The 18,120-nt window shown below is 50.4% G+C and overlaps 4 protein-coding genes across 4 annotated transcripts; 1 reads left to right on the top strand and 3 right to left on the bottom strand.

The window, feature by feature from the left end:
- Positions 1 to 93: 93 nt before the first annotated feature.
- TGME49_216270 (hypothetical protein) lies at positions 94 to 2,330 on the bottom strand (the record flags this gene model as incomplete). Its single annotated transcript, XM_018779722.1, has 3 exons — positions 94 to 532; positions 1,478 to 1,732; positions 2,063 to 2,330. The coding sequence occupies 3 exons, from the start codon at positions 2,328 to 2,330 to the stop codon at positions 216 to 218; spliced, it is 840 nt and encodes a 279-aa protein (XP_018635236.1). The 3' UTR covers positions 94 to 215.
- A 184-nt stretch (positions 2,331 to 2,514) lies between these two features.
- On the bottom strand, positions 2,515 to 5,540 carry TGME49_216275 (ACR, YggU family COG1872 domain-containing protein). The gene is made up of 5 exons (XM_018779723.1): positions 4,758 to 5,540; positions 4,191 to 4,377; positions 3,597 to 3,695; positions 2,923 to 2,978; positions 2,515 to 2,717 (listed from the first exon to the last, which is right to left on the bottom strand). The coding sequence occupies exons 1-5, from the start codon at positions 4,908 to 4,910 to the stop codon at positions 2,640 to 2,642; spliced, it is 573 nt and encodes a 190-aa protein (XP_018635237.1). The 5' UTR covers positions 4,911 to 5,540; the 3' UTR covers positions 2,515 to 2,639.
- Positions 5,541 to 8,252: 2,712 nt separating this feature from the next.
- Positions 8,253 to 13,225, top strand: TGME49_216280 (adenylate and guanylate cyclase catalytic domain-containing protein; the record flags this gene model as incomplete). Its single annotated transcript, XM_018779724.1, has 13 exons — positions 8,253 to 8,676; positions 9,023 to 9,311; positions 9,483 to 9,573; positions 9,815 to 10,004; positions 10,160 to 10,356; positions 10,465 to 10,647; positions 11,021 to 11,173; positions 11,283 to 11,429; positions 11,834 to 12,100; positions 12,203 to 12,271; positions 12,479 to 12,628; positions 12,789 to 12,970; positions 13,099 to 13,225. 13 exons carry the CDS (start codon positions 8,253 to 8,255, stop codon positions 13,223 to 13,225), a joined length of 2,469 nt encoding a protein of 822 aa, XP_018635238.1.
- A 1,183-nt stretch (positions 13,226 to 14,408) lies between these two features.
- TGME49_216285 (hypothetical protein) lies at positions 14,409 to 18,031 on the bottom strand. Its single transcript, XM_018779725.1, has 3 exons — positions 16,779 to 18,031; positions 16,406 to 16,607; positions 14,409 to 16,155 (listed from the first exon to the last, which is right to left on the bottom strand). The coding sequence occupies exons 1-3, from the start codon at positions 16,849 to 16,851 to the stop codon at positions 14,817 to 14,819; spliced, it is 1,614 nt and encodes a 537-aa protein (XP_018635239.1). The 5' UTR covers positions 16,852 to 18,031; the 3' UTR covers positions 14,409 to 14,816.
- Positions 18,032 to 18,120: the final 89 nt, after the last annotated feature.

Below are 18,120 nucleotides of genomic sequence, written 5' to 3'. Positions count from 1 at the left end.
TCCGGGAGGGGAGTGAAGACAGGCTGGAACAGCAAATACGATATGAGCTGTTCTGTACATTAACTGCTTTGGAAAGTTCTTTTTTGCGTCAAGAAAAGAGCGTCCTGCTCTATGGTCTCCAAATACACAGTCCACACGAGATGTGCTGGCAGTGAAAACTGTCCTCAAAACTTCAGATTCGGTAAAGAGCCCGTTTCTTTTTCTTGAGAGGAACGTCACTTGTTTGTGCAGTTTTTTTTGCGTCGATGCAGAGCGACAGTTTTCCCTGTTTCTCTCACGAAAAGGTGGCTTCCAGAGGGCTGGTCCCTGGCAAACCAGACGCTCGTTTGTTGCCTGGCGGGAAGAAAGGACGACGTAGGCATGCAGACTTTTTCCTCGAAGCGGACTCGAACCATGAAGGACGCGCGCTGCATCCACTCAAATTTCCTCTCCACACAGACGAGCTTGGAGGCCACCCCCGCAAACGCCGAGAGATTCACGACGTCGTTCACAAATCGAGAGATTGTGAGGAGCAACCTCCGACTTGTCAAAACTGCACAAAAACAAAATGTGTGCATCTGTGCATCTAGGTCGATGATGCTCTGTTATGTTAGACGCCCGCTTTCCGGCGAACCTTCGACATGCGAAACCAGCCTCGGATCGTTTCCATCAAACCCAAGGCGCTTGTAAGAAAACACCCCCCGGAAAAGAAGGAGTCCTTTCCAGCGGGACCTTTTCTCTCCTCCCGGGACTCAAGGCCCCTTTTCTTCTTTCTCTGCACCACATGCACCGATATCCGCTTCCTCATGTGCATATATATATATATATATATATATGTATATATATATATATATGTATATATATATATATATATGTTTGTGTATAACCATACTCAGATCAGCGCGTATGGATTTGGACGGTCTGTTACAGACAAAGAGACATCCAAGTACGTCGCAAAGAACTCCTGGCCAAGACGAAAAGGGGAGACACGCGCCTGTGCAGTGCTTCGTGTGAGTCGTTGGTCTTTATCCGCTGCCCTCATGGATCCCAGAATAAAGATAGACTTTGAAAAGCGGCTCTGCTTCGTCTCCATGCGGCACAAAGCACCGTTCAGCAACTGTCTTGTTCTTTGCCTGGCGCGTCCCCTCTGGAAGCGCGAAACGAAGCGAAATGATTCTCACTCCGCGCATGCGAAGGAGGAAGCGGAAAAACTTGCTCATTCGCGACGTCTGGCGCGGAACCAGGTAGATGAAGACGACAGAAATCCGGTACTGCCGCACCAGCTCGAAGAACGGACGGTGCTGAGGGGGCACCCGCTCCCATTCGGAGTCGACCGAAGGCGCAGAAGAAGGCGAAGAAGACGCAAGCGAACCCTGAGTTCCAGGTGAGTATTTTCGAGTGCAGGCGCCCTGTAGGTTTTCCGTACACACGTTCTCTACACAGTTCACAGGCGGTTCTGCGTTTCGACCGCCTGCATCTCTCTTGGCGCTTTCCCCACCTGCTGTGCCTGACTTCCTTGGGATCCCGCCGCCGTCCTCGCCTTGCTCACTGTCTTCATCGTCCTCATCAGCTGGAATGCCAAGCTCGAAGAAGTGGAACCGCGAAGACTCCAACGAAGAACAGCAAGAGGGGAACTCTTCTCGCGTCAGAGCTTCGGCTTCCTTCACGAGAAACGGATTGATGTCGACGCCGAGAGCTCGTGACACGGAAAAGAGGCGAACAGCCGTGCGACACACACGGCCGTCGCCGCAGCCTGGAATTAAAAAAAACGAAAAAAACAAGACCGAGAGCGGCTATCCACAATCGTCGGGACTCGAAAGGAAGACAGAGGGTTCAACGTCTCGCAAGAGAAACCGCAGGATGCGCAGCTACGACGTACGCTGCAACAGCCCCTTTCGTATTCTTGTGCACTTGAAGTCTCAGAGGAGACTCGAGGACTGGACAGCTGATGTTCTGCTTTTTCGATGTCCTTCCTGCACTGAAGAATGAAACCGTTTCGTCGAGGTTTCTCTCCGTTCCTGTTTGTCCCTGGTTTACGAAAAACCGAAACTTCTGGATGCCTCGACCTCTCTGCAGAACTCACCCAGGTCCAGAACAACATCGGAGGGAGTCACGTTTCCGAAGGCGAGGGCAGCGTGGATCTGCGCCTCGGATGCCGGACAGAAAGGAGAAATGAGATTCGTGGACTCGTCGTGCATCTGCTCTTCCTCCCACTGCTGCGCTTCAGACAAGCTTGCCAACGGAAAGACAAAGTCGTCGCAGGAAGACGGACAGGCAGACGGAGCAGCTGAGGACCCCGTAAGGTCAGTGGAGGCGCCAGGCCCGCCCGCGGTGGGAGTTGCCAGCGCCATGAGGATCGAGCCTAGGACTTTATGTGAGGTTTCCTGGAAATCCACACTCTGGGTTGGACGAGTACTCCAGATTTTGAAGGTCTTGGTTTGTCGCTTCCAAATTCTCTTGCGCTGCCCGAGCAGAGTTAGATGAAAGCCCCATCGGGCAAGTTCTCTATATTGTCAGGAAAGAGCAAGCGAGAAGCAACAGCTGCTGCGGGAGACGCCAGGAGACGGGTGAGGTCCGCTGCGTAGCGTTCACAAACTGACGAAACAGGAAGGCTTTCCCAGAACCGCAAGGGGCGTTGACAACGGAGACGAGAAGGAAACTCAAGAAGCCTGCCCACTGTGCTGCTTCAGTGCAGCGACGATATCCGCAGGCGCGCGTGTCGTCTGGAGGAGTAGAACCTAAATTTCGAGCGGCAAAACACCAGTGAGAGACAACAAAGAACGCGATGCAGTCACCTGATGAACGCCACAGAGAGACTGTCTCCTTTTTTAAAGAAGTGACTTGCTGGAGTCCCGCCCCGTCAACTGTGTCTCCTTCAGGATTTGTACTGGTGAGTCTGGTCTCGTGTCTGGTGGGCAAAAGAGAGACTGCACCGACACTCACCTTCTCTCGAGATTTGTGACCCGACTGCAGGGAAACCTCGCGCTTCTTCAGTTTTACTGACAGGAAGAAAGACCAGGACAACAACTCAGGCTAGCATGACGAAACCGTTCCGGAAAAAGAGTTTATTTGCGGCAGGTGCTTCCATTTTCTGAGTGTCTACCTGCCCCCAAGCCGAAGACGTGATCACAAAAACTGTCACAGACGGCAGACCCGCAAGCATGCCTGTTCTTCACAGTGAAGACTCCCCCGGCTTTCCACTTTAGAAGCGAGCTGCGCATGTCTGCAGCTGAAACGGTTTGTTCGTCACACATGCGTAACTGCTTGTTCATCTCTGCATCAGTCGCTACGCGCAGCAACCAAGGAACGACATTCACAAGACGTTTTGGAGACACACTCCAGCGAGCGCGTGCACTATCCTCACTGCTTCGGCAAAGTGTAGAAACTGCAGAGATACGACAATCAACGTCTTCCAAAAGATCACACATGAAGCACCTTTGCGTCGACTCAAAGTTAGGTCAGGATGGTCTATTCCTTGTCGGGTCACATGCAACGCCATCAGGTCACACCCCTAACTGTTTCTCAAGTGTTGAGTCGTCGATGTCAAGGGAATGATTAAAGCAATGTATCCCGGATGCATGCAAGAAATCACGCCGACGGCGGAGACGAAGGCTTACATGCATCAGCGATGAACTCGCAGAGTTCCTCATTCGCAGCTCCTTCTCGAGCAGGAGCGTCGATCTGAACGTCCAGCTGTTCTGCCTGTTCATTGACAGCTGCGAATCGAGGAAGACAAAAATACACAAGCCACAAGTCCCGCCGGATTTGTCTGCAGTTCCACACATGTTCTCTCTCTCTGCCATTTTTATATGTGCACACAGGAGAGACGCTCGTTCTTTCCATTTTTCTGTCTGTTCAGCTCTCATAGAGAGCTACATAAAAGGCGCTTCAAACGTGTAAACCTTTCTCCATGCATTTACATCTATGAGCACACCGGCGCCTAAGTGCCCACCGCTTCACAGGAGCAGCAAGAAGACTGAGATTTCCTGAAGGGGACATGTGTGAGGAGATACGCGCGAAAACACCGGGCTCCACATGCAGCTGGACTCGTCGAGTCACCCAAAACGAGGGAGTCGCTGCATGCGCAGACGAAGGCGCCGGAAAGAACGGTGTTTGTTCTACGGCTTTCGTGACCTTCGAGAAACGGGAAAACGATTCACACATGCCTCGGCAAACTCAAAAACTGTGCTCTTCAACGCTTAAAACCTTACACGGAATCTGTGACTGCTTCGCGCCTGGCTTGGCATGCACCGCCAGCGTGAAGCCTCCGTCAACGGCTCTCAGAAAGCAGGGAAGACCCGCATCACCTGGGTCGCCGCGTTCGCCTCTCTTCTCTTGCTTGTTCGCTGTCTCCGGCTTCTTCTTTACCGCCGCAGCCGCTGCAGGCTGTCGGATCCCCTGAAAGAATCACCGACGGAGACAGCAAGAGGAGACTGGATTCGAGGTGCTTGCTCAGCAAACCTCTGTGAAGAGGGAACTCTGAGTCCACTCTCGCGGCCAGAAGGGACGTGCGAGACCGGCAGTGCCTAGTGCAAAGAGATGAAAACAACACAGGGAAAGAACGGACGCAAAGATCCACGAGAGGTTGGACAGAAGAGAAGAGACACAGGCTACGACCAGCGAAGAGAAAACGGTCGGTCAAGCCCGACTGTTGCGTGTAGACACACTTGGGAAGCAGTTCGTGCATTTGCTCCTGTTCAACGCTTGGTCTTCTACGTTGTTATGGTAGTCTGGTCGCTGTTGCTTCCTTGACTCATTGATGTCGAAGGGAGGGATACCTTTGGCATGGCGGTTCCGCGGATGAACGCCGGTCTCGGACTGAACAGCAGGGAGTCTCGCTGTCTACCGGTAGAAGAAAAGAAAATGCCAGGAATCGCTGAACGAGGAAGACTGGCAAGAAAAGCGGGACCTAAGAAAGTTCCAAGTCTCATAGATCCGAGCAGAAAGACTGACACCGCAGTGTATTTTCCACAGAGGTCTCACGAACCGGCACAGTTTCTTTGGCTTGTTTCAAATCGTGGGGTCACTGACTGTCCCAATGGAGTAAAAACTGCTGTTCCTGGTAGCGGAGAAAGTGCGTTTTGTGGTTCAGCATCTACTTTGGTCCTTCAAAGTTCCAGGAGGTTCGAACGTTTTTCCTCTCAACAAGGACTTGTCCGGGCTCCACAAGTTAACGGCAGATGAAGCAGGGAAAAACCAGCAGAGAGGACGCGTATGGCGGGTACGAACTTAGACGAATGGCCCTGAGAAAAGGCAGCGTGCAGAGCGGGAAGTGTGTGAACAAGTCGACAGCGAAAATGAAAAGAAAGCATGGCAATTGGATCTCAAGAAACACGAAGTTAACTACATGACATGAGCAGCTGCATAGGCGGGTCAGTCGCGTTAGAGGGCCGAGTCGAAATACTTCTGCGTCGGGAAAACTCAAGCGACGAGGACACGCACAAGAACGGAGAGCCAAATCAAGTCGGATGAGCACGAAAAACACCTGCCATGCCAACAAAACTCTCAATTTTGTGAGAAAATGGGCCGTTCCTCTCGATTCCACAGAAAAAAGATTTGTTCACTTTCTGCATTGCGAAACGATGCGTCTATCTGTAACGGTGTTTTCACAGAAGTTCCAAACATCAAAAGGCCGATGCATGTCAGAGGAGTAACGTTCACCGCTCGGAAGCTCCAGAAGGAAGGGACTGTCAAATGTTCTAGACGCACGGTTAGGCATGGCTTTGCTCGTGTGTTTGTTCTATCAAAAATCAACCTGCATGTGCATGCGAATCTAGTCGATTCCGGCGCGCATGCCTGGGTCGCCTTCGAGAGTGCCACGAGAGTGAACCTAATCGGAAAGTGCGTTCCTTGTGAAAGAAAGCATAGAGAAGGTCAGGATCTCGTGTGGAAACCATCAGAAGTTTCCGTTCCTTCAATTGTTTCCCACTAAATGCGTCGGCAGAAATGCAGACGCCTCACGATTCCGCACTCTCCGCCATCAGGTAATGCGTCTAGCAGTTGCCTCCAAACCTGCCTGGTCCTCGCTGCAAGGCCATTCACTCTCAGAAAGGTTTTTATCCAGCAAAGAAATTGTTTGCGATGTGGGCAGGTAGAAGCGAGCCTCTGCGCTAGTTGGTTTATTGCTGCGTCGGCCGCAGACCCACATATACCGCATTGCGTATGCCGGAGTGTCAAGGGTTGGGCGAACTCAGGAACCACGGGGGTCATAGTGTAGATTGTCTCGTAATGCTTCATGTATTTTGCAGTTAGCGAGCAACACAGGAGAACCGGAGTGAGTGCCTCACCGCGTGTGCCACCCGCAGCAGAGCAACACACAACTGCCATTGCGGCGGAGCACTTTCTTTGAAGGTCTTGACTGGTATCTCGACATGTTGTATTACCAGAGCGTCTATCGTGAGTCATGCGAAGCAGGTTGTCCAGCACAGAATTTCTCTGGTATACATGGATGATTCTCGACTCTTGTGTTGTTATAGCCGCTAGTGCCGGGACTGTATCGTGTACTTACGGTAGTACTGTCGAGCCTCTTCACTCGAAATTGTCTCAGCTGACAGAGGGAACGCGGTGTTGTATATAGGGTGTCGTTTGGTGTGGTCCAGGCCAATAACTTGCGTGGTTGTAGCGAGGCCAGAAACCATCATCTGTCAGTCTCTTTTGACAATTGATCGGGCATGTTTCACCCTAAACTGAAATTCGAAAGGACACGACTAGCCCCTCTGCTACAATATCTAAAGGCTTAAAAGTCAGCCACCAAGAGATGGGTGCATGCCTGAAAACAAATTTCGTCTGTCTCAGTGCTCCGGGCAGCACGTAGTGGTCGAGCACCCTGCTGCACCTTCTGCCCTTTCGAAGCTGGCAATAGCCAATCGTTGAGGTTCTTGCACAAGCCAAGCCTGGTGTACACTTGCTAAATTAATTGCTAGTCTCATTAGTGAAATCTATCTCAACTGTTTCTGTATCACATGTGCAGCTACGTCGTAAAAGCTTAATTACAGAGTATCAACAAACAGACAAAAGAGCAAGATGTACCATGAATTGAATATGTCCTATACCTGATATAGTGGGGAAAAAGGGCTAGAAACGCTAGAAACGTGGGATACTGCGTGCACAACGTACATTCATTTGTTGAAACGTAGTTGCAGCACAAACACTCTCTCTTCAGGACAAGATGGATTCGCTACACTGTTCTTGGGAACAACCGCATAAAAAATCTCGAGCTGAGCGCTTGAGGGAACACGGAAAAGTGCAACAGGCTACGGGGTTGGAGGGGACCACAACGGAAGGCCTCAGCTAAGCCCCACACGTTCTTCGGTGCAAGGCAGTCTCAAGACGAAGGAACCTTTATTTGCCGGTTTCACGCTATGCATAACTGGTGGACCAATTAGACATTGGCACTTCCGTTTTCTGTAGTTCGTGAAGGGCGGATTTGACTGTTGACATTTCTGCTCTCTTCGGAACGCCTCCGCTGCGCTTTAAAGTAAACCATGCGACGGCTCACCAGAGGTCCACCAACCGAACTGTGAAAAAACACGGTGCTATTTAGCTTGTGTTCGCGCCGCTTGAAGAGGAATGAACCACCTTGACAGTTTCCCGTATATCAGCAGAGTAGCTCTGTGCCATATATCAGGAAACAGGTAGATCAAATGGCCAACAAGGCAGCAGGGTTTCGCCACTGTCAACGCCACTCGTGAAATGGAGTTCTCTGCATCTGTTCTGGTTATTGGTGCAACACCCTTCCCTTACGCATATTAATGTTTCGTATGCAGGCAGTCCTGTGAAGAGTGGTTCGCTTTCTTTCGGCCTAAAGGGAATCGCGCACATGCAGAAAAAGCATGCATTGGCATGCAACTATTACGCTATGACGTTCGCTGTTCAGAAACTGATGCGCATTCCCTTTCTCAACTTCGTTCGGTACAACTAGACCAACCACCCTCACTTGCCCTAAAGTCGTGCACTCATAGGCATCTCTGATGTTTTGATCGGCTACCCTTCCGATCGCCAATACACAGATCCTAGGGGTTTGGTTTCCCTGTTATTCCAGTTAGATTGAAGAGCATTCTGGAGCCTATCATGCAGAACAGTTTCAACCGTCTCAATATACCGGCAAGCCTGAAACAAACCAGGCATCCTGACAGTCCTGTACACGGAGGAAGCCTTCGACTGTCACTGTTGATATAAATGGACTAAGTTGATCCGCACCGTAAAGGGCGGCGTCTCATGTAGACTGGACTGCCATCCCTCTCTGTGAAACCTCTCTGCCAGTGAAGACCAAAATGGCGTCCAAGCAAGATCAGTACCAGGATCAGTTGTCAGAAGGCGACAACGACGACAATCCCGTGGACACAAAGGATCCGCAATTAAGGAAATTGCAAGATTTCATGGACAACCGCTTTTTGCTTGTTTGCACCGCAGTTTTCACTTTCTTTTGCCTGTTTGGCGAGGATGTAAGAATCTGTTTCTTCGGCAAGGCAGCAGATAATTTTTTCTACTTTCTTTTCATCATTTGTCTGTTGTACTTCATTTTCGAGTTTGTGTTATTCTCTATTATCCAAGATGGGTACAGGTGGGGCTTCTTCTTCTGGCTCGACCTGGCGGCTACTGTCAGTTTGCTTCTCGACATTGACTGGATTTCCGACGCGCTCGTGAGCTGGCGACTCGACTGGCTTGATAACTACGAGAATACAACTTCTTTCCTAGGTACCCTGTGTCACAGAACAGAACTTGCAGTTTGGCCACAAAGGAGCAATTTCGCCAAACATACAGAAACGCGTTCTGCCGCACAAGACAGGACGCATGAGCCGCTTGTGCCTTTGCTTCCATTCGGATAAAACAGTTACGGCGTTTCCTATAGAGCATTAATACTGACACAATTTTCTCGAAATACGGGGGTCCCACTCGAGGTCAGCGGACGAGCTCGTTGGGCCTTGGCAGCTGACGATGTTCATATTCACAATGCAGAGACTGGCTCCTCAGCGTTTCTTGAGAGACAAAGTGATTAATACTGTGGCGGAGGTCATTTTGTTATGTCTCCCGTGTATGCAAGACTCCGACACAACAGGCGTGATTGGAATGGTTCGCCTCATCCGTCTCATTCGTCTCATGAAACTCTACAAGATGACGACGGCGCGGAGTGAGACAGACCAACAAGATAGGCTGCGGGAAGAAGCTCGGACGGCTCTGAACGCGAAACAAGCGGCACTCAAACGCGTTGAAGCTAGTCGCCTGGGGAAGCAGCTCTCTGACATGATTACGAGGATCGTCATTCTCGGTATCCTTCTGGTGCTCATATGCCTTCCACTGATCAAAACATCGGTGGTCGTCGACAACTCAAGGTACAACGGTGTTCCTGGACTGAACGAGTCACACGGTATATTCTTTGCACGCCGCTGAACCAACATCTAATCGTCTTGTTAGTTCGATTGAGGTACATCACAATCAACAAAGTCGACAGAAATATCAGATATTCTCGGGGTCACTTTGGGTCGCCTGTTTCTCCATCGCAGATGGCTGGGTCTAAGAAATCTCTATTGGGTTGGCGAAAACGTCTGTGGTCGCGGGCCTGACGGTTCCCGAAGCCCTTGTCTCGTTGCAGAGGTAAGAGCATAGTGCGTTTCCAGGTCTCGAAATTTTAGCCATCTGGTTTCTGTGTCCTCATAGTCGGTAGCTACCTTCTTCGCTGTCCCCGCAACTGCTCTAACAGTTTGGTAAGACATTGCTGGCACAGTGTGCATTAACACAGCGAAAGGCGGTTGATCGGTCTTTTGGAGGCTTGTCGATAGGAGCACGTGCTACGAGCGTCGTGTCTTGAACTGCGGTTTCCTTCTTTTCTTCACAGAACGGCGAGATCGCTTGGAAATGGCAAATTCTGCAGTATGCAGGAGTCACGAGGGAGAATTCGGATTCCAAGCTATTGTGGCTTTACGTGACAAGTTACCCTGAAAAGGGGAAGCTTCGTGATATTGAACGCATCTCGCTGGAAGTCAACGGCAAGATTCTAACGTGGAAACAAACGATCGAATGCGCAGGTATCGCATGAAATTACGGGCACAGCGTAGACTGATCCAGACATCCAGAGCCCGACCTTGTTTATATTTGGCTAAATGAATACCTCTGAAAACCTTCCTAAGCGTACATACAACCTTATTTTTCGTTATGTGCGGTTGTTCACCAATTATCATAGGGATACGAAACCCAAACTGTCCCTGGAGAGACGATGAACAAGATCTGATCGTTTATGAAGAGCGAGGTATTCGCACCTATGCAAAATTCCTCAAGAGAGAGGAGAGGCAACAAGAAGCTATCCTCAACATGCTACTCACACTGTTCGTCATCGTTGTCCTTTGCGTTCTGATCTTCGTGTTCGCGCGAGACACACAGGTACGCGTGCTTTAGGCTTTTGTTGGGTCCTCGAAGAACGTGACATCGGCACAAACTGTTCCCTCGCAAATGTAGCACTGCCTGTTCTGTCGTGTATTCACTCACCAGATCCTTGTGGTCGCCCCTATTGAGAAAATGGTGAACATTGTGAAGCAACTTGCGGACGACCCCCTGCGGCAGCCGACCATGGAGCCTCAGACGGAGGAGAGCTCTGAGAAACAAAAGAGCGCAAACCAACTGGAAACGTCAATGCTCGAAACAACTATCCTCAAAATCGGAGGTCTCTTACAGGTAACGATAGGGTGAAGCAGCACAGGCGTCACGGCCCGTCGCACACCCAAAAATTGATATCATAAAGCTTTTGCTTGTAGTTCCGGTAGTGCATTCGACATTGGAAGCTCGGAACCGAGTTACGCGCCTGTTGTCTAAGAGAGAGGATTGTGTTGTACTATCATGCATTTGGCCACAGTGACACTCTTATTGAACGTGTTCCATATTTTATCTACAACTGAACTAACCCGTTGAGCTTCGGGACGAGTACAAGAGCAGGACGGGTACTTTTCAGGCTGCGGCCATCTGCAACATTTGGAGAACTCTTTCGGACTGTTTTGTTGCATGGGCATGGTGCTTCACATACTCACATCATCTTGCGCTGTGGACTCAGGTTGGTTTTGGCGAGGCTGGAGCAAGTATAATAGGGCGAAACATGCGGAGCGGAGATGGTGATTTAAATATTATGATACCAGGAGAGAAGGTCCAGGCAATCTTCGGTTTCTGTGACATTCGGTCGTTCACCGAGATCACCGAGTGCCTGCAAGTAGGGGTTCCTCGTTATATTTGTTCCTGAGAACCTTGTGTAAACTGCTGCGGATGCTGATGACCACCCGCGATATGGCTGCTTTGACACTCTGTTATCATCGTCACAGGAAGACGTGATGGTGTTCATCAATACCGTTGGCAACATCGTCCATAATTGTTGCCACCTGTGGAACGGTGCTGCAAACCAAAATGTTGGCGACGCCTTCCTTTTTACGTGGAAGCTTGGACACGCATTCGAAGCCGATCGCATCAAGGTACGGCGTGTACGGGGAAACGATTGTGAGGGACAGCCATTGCTGCGGCTCGCGTGAAAACCAACGCTGCATTCTCCGCTTTCATGTGAAACTAACGCTTGCTACAACGTCGTTGAGATATTGATGGAGAATTCCAGTTACTGAATGGAGTTGCCGTTAGAGGCTGAATACGGATTCCAAAAAAGTGTGCTCTTCTGTAGCTCGCTTTCGAAAAAACGTTGCAGACGACGTTGTAGAGAATACGTCGGAGAGTGAGAGACAGGTGGCTGGATACAGTAGAAAAGGTAGACCTGTCATGGATGTTGCCACTGATTTTTGTTGTACGATGTCGCTTTGTACTTACGGTGGAACTGTCAGAAGGCGATGTTGAATGAAAGTGAATCGGAACTCGTTTTTCCATGTAGGATAATCACGAGGCTGTCGAGTCAGGAGAAATGGCGAATAAGGCCCTCGTAGCCTTTGTCAAGACCATTGTCGAGATTCGACGCAATTCAGACCTCATAGCATTTGAGAGAGACCCTCGAATGACTTCGAGATTCGGAGTTGGATATCGACTCAAGATTGGCTACGGCCTCCATGTGGGGTGGGCAATTGAAGGTGCCATAGGGTCTGACTTTAAGATCGACGCATCTTACTTATCTCCGCATGTTACCCTCACTCAACGGATACAAGTACGCTCTCATACAAGGCCACAGTTAAACCCTACCTCAGAGAGTGGTTCTCCTGAGTGGTTTCAATTTGAGATCGAACTGGCGTGTTCTGAACGATTGCAGGAAGCAACGAAGATATATCACACGCCCCTCCTGCTTTCAGAATCTGTCTACTTCATGCTGTCGGTCAAAGTAAGAAACAAGTCGATCACATTTCTAGAACACCCCGTGTTTATGCACGATTTTAGCCAATAAAATGTATTGATCAGCTGATCTTCCGCACAACAAGGCAAATTCGAAAAAAAATACTTTTTCCCGCAGTCGCGACAGTCAATTCTTCTGAATACAAATCGCATTGTTCACAGCTGCCTGCTATGCACTGGTGAATCAATTCTGCAGTCTAAAGGTCGCATTAGAAAAGTGGATGTCGTCAAAGCCGATGAGAACCAAGCGCAACACCTGGGACTATACTGCTTTGACATCAATGACCAAATCCCTCGAGGGCCAGCAGACCCTCAAAGAGTTCTTGGAGACGTGGTCAAACCTGACGTAAGCCCTGCTCTACTGAATACTTGGCTGCAGCAGTTGCATTCATCTATCTTTACCAAAACCAGCAAAGCCTTCAACGAGAAGCCCACCGGCTAATCTTCGCCAATCGATGGGCAAGCAAGTTTGCTGTAGAATGAAACTGTGTCTCACTGTTACTCAGGACGTCCTCGAAATTCCGACTGAACATCTCCGCGGACCCGGAGTCGAGTATATGTTCGTTGTAGATGCGGACATCAGTACGCTCCAAGAAGGGTTCTCGGACCAGCTGTATACTGAATACAGAGCGGCGTTCTGCAAATATATCGAGGGGGAGTGGGGGGAAGCATCCGAGGGATTTAAACGGTAAGTGGGATAACGAAGGAAACAACACTGTAGTCGAGACCCTCCGCAGCGCTGAGAGAAGTCGATCTGAACCAAGGCAAACGATGCCATGCCGGGGCAAGTTGTTGTCCTTTTCATTGGAACGCCAGGTGCCTAGAGATTCTTCCAGGAGACGGGCCTTCCACAGCCCTGCTCGACTTCATGAAAAGGACGGATTTCAAGGCCCCGGAGAACTGGCGTGGCTACCGCATCCTCCCAATTCTAAAAAAGTACTGAAGTTGATGAACACATATGGCCGCACGCTAAAACGCTTTCTGGCGTCGGCACATCCTAAATCACTCCTGGAGTCTCGTACCAACCCTAAGAGGACCAGAGCGTCTGGTACGCATGCCTGACAGTCGCATAATCAGCGGTGTGCTAGAAACGGGCGTACACGTGACAACAACCGATCGATTTCAGGGATGGCAATTGATAACTACACTATTTGTTATTCATCCAGTGCTACCCGCGTTTCACCTCCGCATGGTTGTGTGGATGCTGTGAGCGGCAACAGGCACTTTCCACAAATGTTCCACTGTGGTCACGTGCTCATCCAGTAAAGTGCTGTATGATGCCGAACTACGACCGTTCGAGAGCTTATCCGATCCAGTGCAAGGGGTCGACGGGGAGACGCCTGCCTTCGTGATTGACCCCGTGCATTTGTCCGGCACAATACAGTCCTTTATAATTGCATCAGCAATGCGTAAGGTTGCAAAAGGCACTAACCAATATGTGAAGCAGTAACTTGTATAGCATCATCGTTCCTTTGTGTGAGTGCCCTTTACTCACTATCTGTAGCTTGTTTTTGCCAGAGTTATCTTACGGTCTAGACAGCAGACGACTTCTACAGGCACTGGAAAACGTTCTGTCAGCGTAGTGTTCCGATAAGCTATGCGAGAGCAGTTTGCGGTGAATTGTGTTTCTCGATGGTGACGTATGGCATGGTCTCGTGTCCCAGTTGGTAATACAGGAACCCAAGTGTGGGATGCACGAAAAATCCTGACCTTGCCTCCTTTTTGTAAGCTCAATTAATTTCTAAGGGCGTCTCGTATGTGTCACTAGCATGTGCCCATGTGTCAACGCGGGTCAGGCTGGTCTGGCATTGTGTGCTTGATGCGATGTGTCGAGGGCTTAGGCACGAGAGGCGAGAAATTATCTGTTACGGTGGCACACCTGAAGTAAAAAGCATGCGTGCTACATCGAACAGTGACTGGTGCTGTCATTGGCTTCAGTACGGACACCGCTTGGAAATCTCTCGTTTTCCTACTATTTCCTCTGCGTTGAACTGGAAACGTGCCGTATGTTTGAACAGCGGCACTGAAGGGCTGATTTGCTCCGTCCCACCGTCGGACAGATGCTGCGACTGCAGTGGAAAGACACCCGCCCTTTAAACTCACAAAAGATCTTGAGGCCACCAGAAGTGAAAACAAAATACCGGCAGTCCTCGTGTTGACGACACAGCAAGGACTTTCGAGGGACTGCACAATCTTCCCGGAGTTGCGCTGCCACGTTACAGCAAAAACGATGTACCTGGAGGAAAGAACATTATGCCAGGGGAGAAGGCAAGATCAGTTATACGATCCGCAGCTAGTTCCGGATCTATTTCTCGATGCCCCATCGAGACGGGCACATGAAAAGTGGTACTACAAACACGAAACGCGTTCTCCGCCTATTCAATGGCGGCCGCCGATGCACATGTGAACTGGCACAGCTTCTGTCTGTACGCGGTAACTCCTCGACAGGGTAATACAGATACAGCCACGAATTACCGTTTTCGATAAATGGATAGTTTTTGTTGAGGACGTCTCTCAACAAAATGAGTGTGTTGTCAGTCCTCCTGGACCATGTATTGCCATGGTCCTCGGTCTGTTCCCCGGACCTGCTGAGATCCACTGAAGCGGCTGCCGTCTCCGTTCACGGCAACGGGAGGGGGTTCGTGGCTGAATGCGTTATGCCCGGCAACAGATGGTTCTGAGGAATCAACCTTGGATTCCCAAGGTCCGATAGTCATTAGACGATTTCCAGCGACTGGAGGCATCCCTGACTCCGTGAGAATTGCATGAGGCTCGGTCCTCTTGATATCTGCACCGGACGGGAGAAATGCATTCGACGACACCCAGCTGCTTGGCGCAGGCCATGAGCTTTTCCCAGCCAGAGACCCTCTCGCATCGTAGGGTGACAGCGCATGTCGAGGCTCAGGAACGTAGTAGTCTTGCACACAGGGCTCGCCGCCGAAGGAATCGCCGACTGCGCCGGGCTGAACATAGTTGGACTCAGCGAGAGACTTTGACCTGTGGGGTTCTTGAATGCTCTCGTGGGCCAAGCCACTGTCGAATGCAGAACCAAGCGGCACAACAGTGGCAGGTCCAGCGGATGATGCACGACGGTGAACGAGATGAGAGCTTCGCCTTTCGGTGACGGCCTCGATCCGAGACCCATTCGTCTGGTCAGAGTTCCCTATGCCCTCCGTTTGTTGAACCTCCGGCCCTTGTGGACTGGTCGCCGGTCCTTTATCGGTCTGATATGGCCGAATCTCTACGACAGGGCGCACAGGTGGTGAGGGGGTTACAGCAGAGCCATACGGGTGCGACGGATGTTCCTCCACAGCGTATGAGGCAGTTACCGGATCCCCTTGTCCTGCTGTTGGCATTCCAGAAGCCGCTCCTGCGTGAAAGGTTCTCGGCGCCTGCTGGAAGTCAGGACTCTCATGAGTATACCCGTGTGGACCTCCTGCTGTGAAACCTGGGAAAGCTATTGGGAGGGGAAGTGACGGCACCACTGGATTGGAAAAGTTTGTGTTAGCCAGGACTGGAGGCGGAAATTTAATGTTGTACGATGCATTGTTTCGCATTCTGTCTCGGAAGCGGAAAAACTTGGGCATCAATGAGAATCGCCGAGGGGGCACTTCCTTGTGCAGGCGGTAGCAACAACTGCCATCCGTGCGAGACAACGAAGGAGGACAATTGATTGGCTCGAAGTTCTGAGGTGCGTTCCCTGTGGTCATTCCAGAACGCTGGTAATGCTGGAACCCTGCAGTTAAGAAGGTCTTCGTCAGCTGTGATGAAATAGTTGTAGCTGGTAAGCCGAGCTGCCGTTCAATTTCTTCTGGAGGAGGTTTCGTGTTGTGTTTCACGACGTCCGTCAACTGAGACCGAAGAAGGAATTCCCTGCAAAGGTGCCGGGACAGGGTACCACAACAACCACCAACCACAGTATATGGAAACCAAAGGTTAGAGCAGAAACAGCATGGCCATTTAGGCCCGCGTCAACAAGATTTGAGTGCCGAATGTCGATGGAAAGGCAGAACATCACCGAGGGGCTGGCAACATTTCATTGAGGGAACGGCAGGAGCGAATACAACTGCATTGCTGTGGTTTCCTTTTCACATCATTCGCGTGAGTGAAATTTAGCTTTTACCTGTGCGAAAACGTGAGCAACGCGTGGACGGCTTGTCGCAACGTTTTAGCATCTTCTGATAGTTCGCCCTCTGAAGCTGATGCACATGCGGTTTTAGCTGCCGTCCCGGCTGCTTGCGGAGAGGACGGTACTGGCGTAGTAGACGCGCTGATAGGATGGGGAGGCGGATTTGGATCTTGTGCTTGCATGGACTTCCCTGCGTCTGTCACACGTTTCAGATCACAAGCATTGCTTACATAACCTATTTGCGACGCAGATTATGAGTCTGCGCTCGAGCTATGTAGGTCACCCTGCAAATGAGTGCTATATTGCACGCAGAATCAGATACTTTTCCTATAAATGAGTCTTTTGGTCGGTGTCCTGTGAAACTCACCTGAACAGGAGCTATCACTAATATCTTGACGGTCACCTCCGTCTCCCACCGTCTGCAAACAAGAAAGATTCATCGCGCGGGTTCGTTCTTGGATCTGGCTGTGGTGACGGGGAAACTGGAGATACGCAGTACAGATGTGTGAGGTAGCGGAATGAACGAGATCTTAAACTCATTCTGTTTTGAAAAAGCCGGTTTTCACTTCCCGGGTTACCAGCATCCTGCTACTCTGATAATGCAAATTCACTATTGACTTCTGTGACGGCACAAAGATCTGGTGCATTGTCATTTTTTCATCTTGAAATGACACCGTTCACTCTCACAATAGAACTGCATAATGAGGCGGCCCTTCTGGTTTTGACTGCTCACTGGTTTTCCTGCTGTACTCGACGTTTGCAAGCACTCGTCCGAGAGTACCTGCTGAGTGCGCGTTGGAGGAAGCGCCTGAGGAGAAAAGCCGAAGGGAAAATCAGTCAGAAAAAACGCGCCTGCGGCGCAGCCGACAGCACCATGTCTTTGCCGTCCGCTGACATGTCACTCTACAACCGGTCTCATATTCCATGCCTGTGGCGCTTCCGCGAGCTATGCACCGTGAAAACGGGCGGATCATGTGCTGAAGGAATAGGCACGTTACCTCGATATTCTTGAGTTGTGTTTGCAGCCCTTTGATTTCGTCTTTGAGGATTGTATGGAATGTCTGAAGCGGCAAACGAAGCTGGATGCAAACGCGGTTTCTTGAATACACAGTCCATTAGGGTTTTTGGTCAGTTGCGTAGGTAAGAACAGACACGACGTACGGGAATCCTCCACACGTCTTCAGCTGATTGCTAGGTCAGCAAGAACGATGTGCCGTACCTTGACCACATCATGCACTTCCTTCTGTACTTCGGCCTTCAGCTTCCGGCTGGTGTCCTCGACATCAGGTTGCAGCATTGGCTCCGTCGGACCACGAAAGAATTCGGTAATATTTACTGCGTTTGACTGACGACCTAGAGCTCGGGATGGTGCGTCGCGGCTGTTTGACAGTAGTGATGACCTCTGTGTCGTTGGCATCGGCCTCAACGTTGCAACGTCCGCAGTTTGTCGCGGCGTTTCGAAAGTATACACCTGGCTCTCCCTTCGATCCAAAGTTGGAAACGCAGCATCCAGGATGGTATTGTCCTGGGAAACCAGTGCATTTGGACCCGTAGCGACACCTGCACTCGTCCGTGAGTTGACGCGGTGACGTTTGTTTTTGTGTTTCTCCAGGTAGAATGAATTGATAAACTTTTTGCCGCACTCCTCACACCGCACTAGCATTCCCACAACAAATGTCCCATTGGATCCCATCCCTCCTCCCAATTGG

The sequence above is a fragment of the Toxoplasma gondii genome, chromosome XI, assembly GCF_000006565.2.
Source record: "Toxoplasma gondii ME49 chromosome XI, whole genome shotgun sequence".
NCBI lineage: Eukaryota > Apicomplexa > Conoidasida > Eucoccidiorida > Sarcocystidae > Toxoplasma > Toxoplasma gondii.
The sequence above is the reverse complement of the archived record's forward strand: the minus strand, read 5'-3'. Positions and strand labels throughout refer to the sequence as shown.

Excerpts from the sequence above, each read along its gene's own strand:
- TGME49_216275 (XM_018779723.1), bottom strand. The coding sequence starts at position 4,910 with ATGAGACTTGGAACTTTCTTAGGTCCCGCTTTTCTTGCCAGTCTTCCT. Across the intron at positions 2,979-3,596 it reads CGAGTTCATCGCTGATGCAT|TAAAACTGAAGAAGCGCGAG; the intron begins GTAAGCCTTCGT and ends TCTTCCTGTCAG. Across the intron at positions 2,718-2,922 it reads GTCACAAATCTCGAGAGAAG|GTTCTACTCCTCCAGACGAC; the intron begins GTGAGTGTCGGT and ends CTCGAAATTTAG.
- TGME49_216285 (XM_018779725.1), bottom strand. The coding sequence starts at position 16,851 with ATGAATCTTTCTTGTTTGCAGACGGTGGGAGACGGAGGTGACCGTCAA. Across the intron at positions 16,608-16,778 it reads TAGTGATAGCTCCTGTTCAG|ACGCAGGGAAGTCCATGCAA; the intron begins GTGAGTTTCACA and ends AACGTGTGACAG. Across the intron at positions 16,156-16,405 it reads TTGCTCACGTTTTCGCACAG|GGAATTCCTTCTTCGGTCTC; the intron begins GTAAAAGCTAAA and ends GCACCTTTGCAG.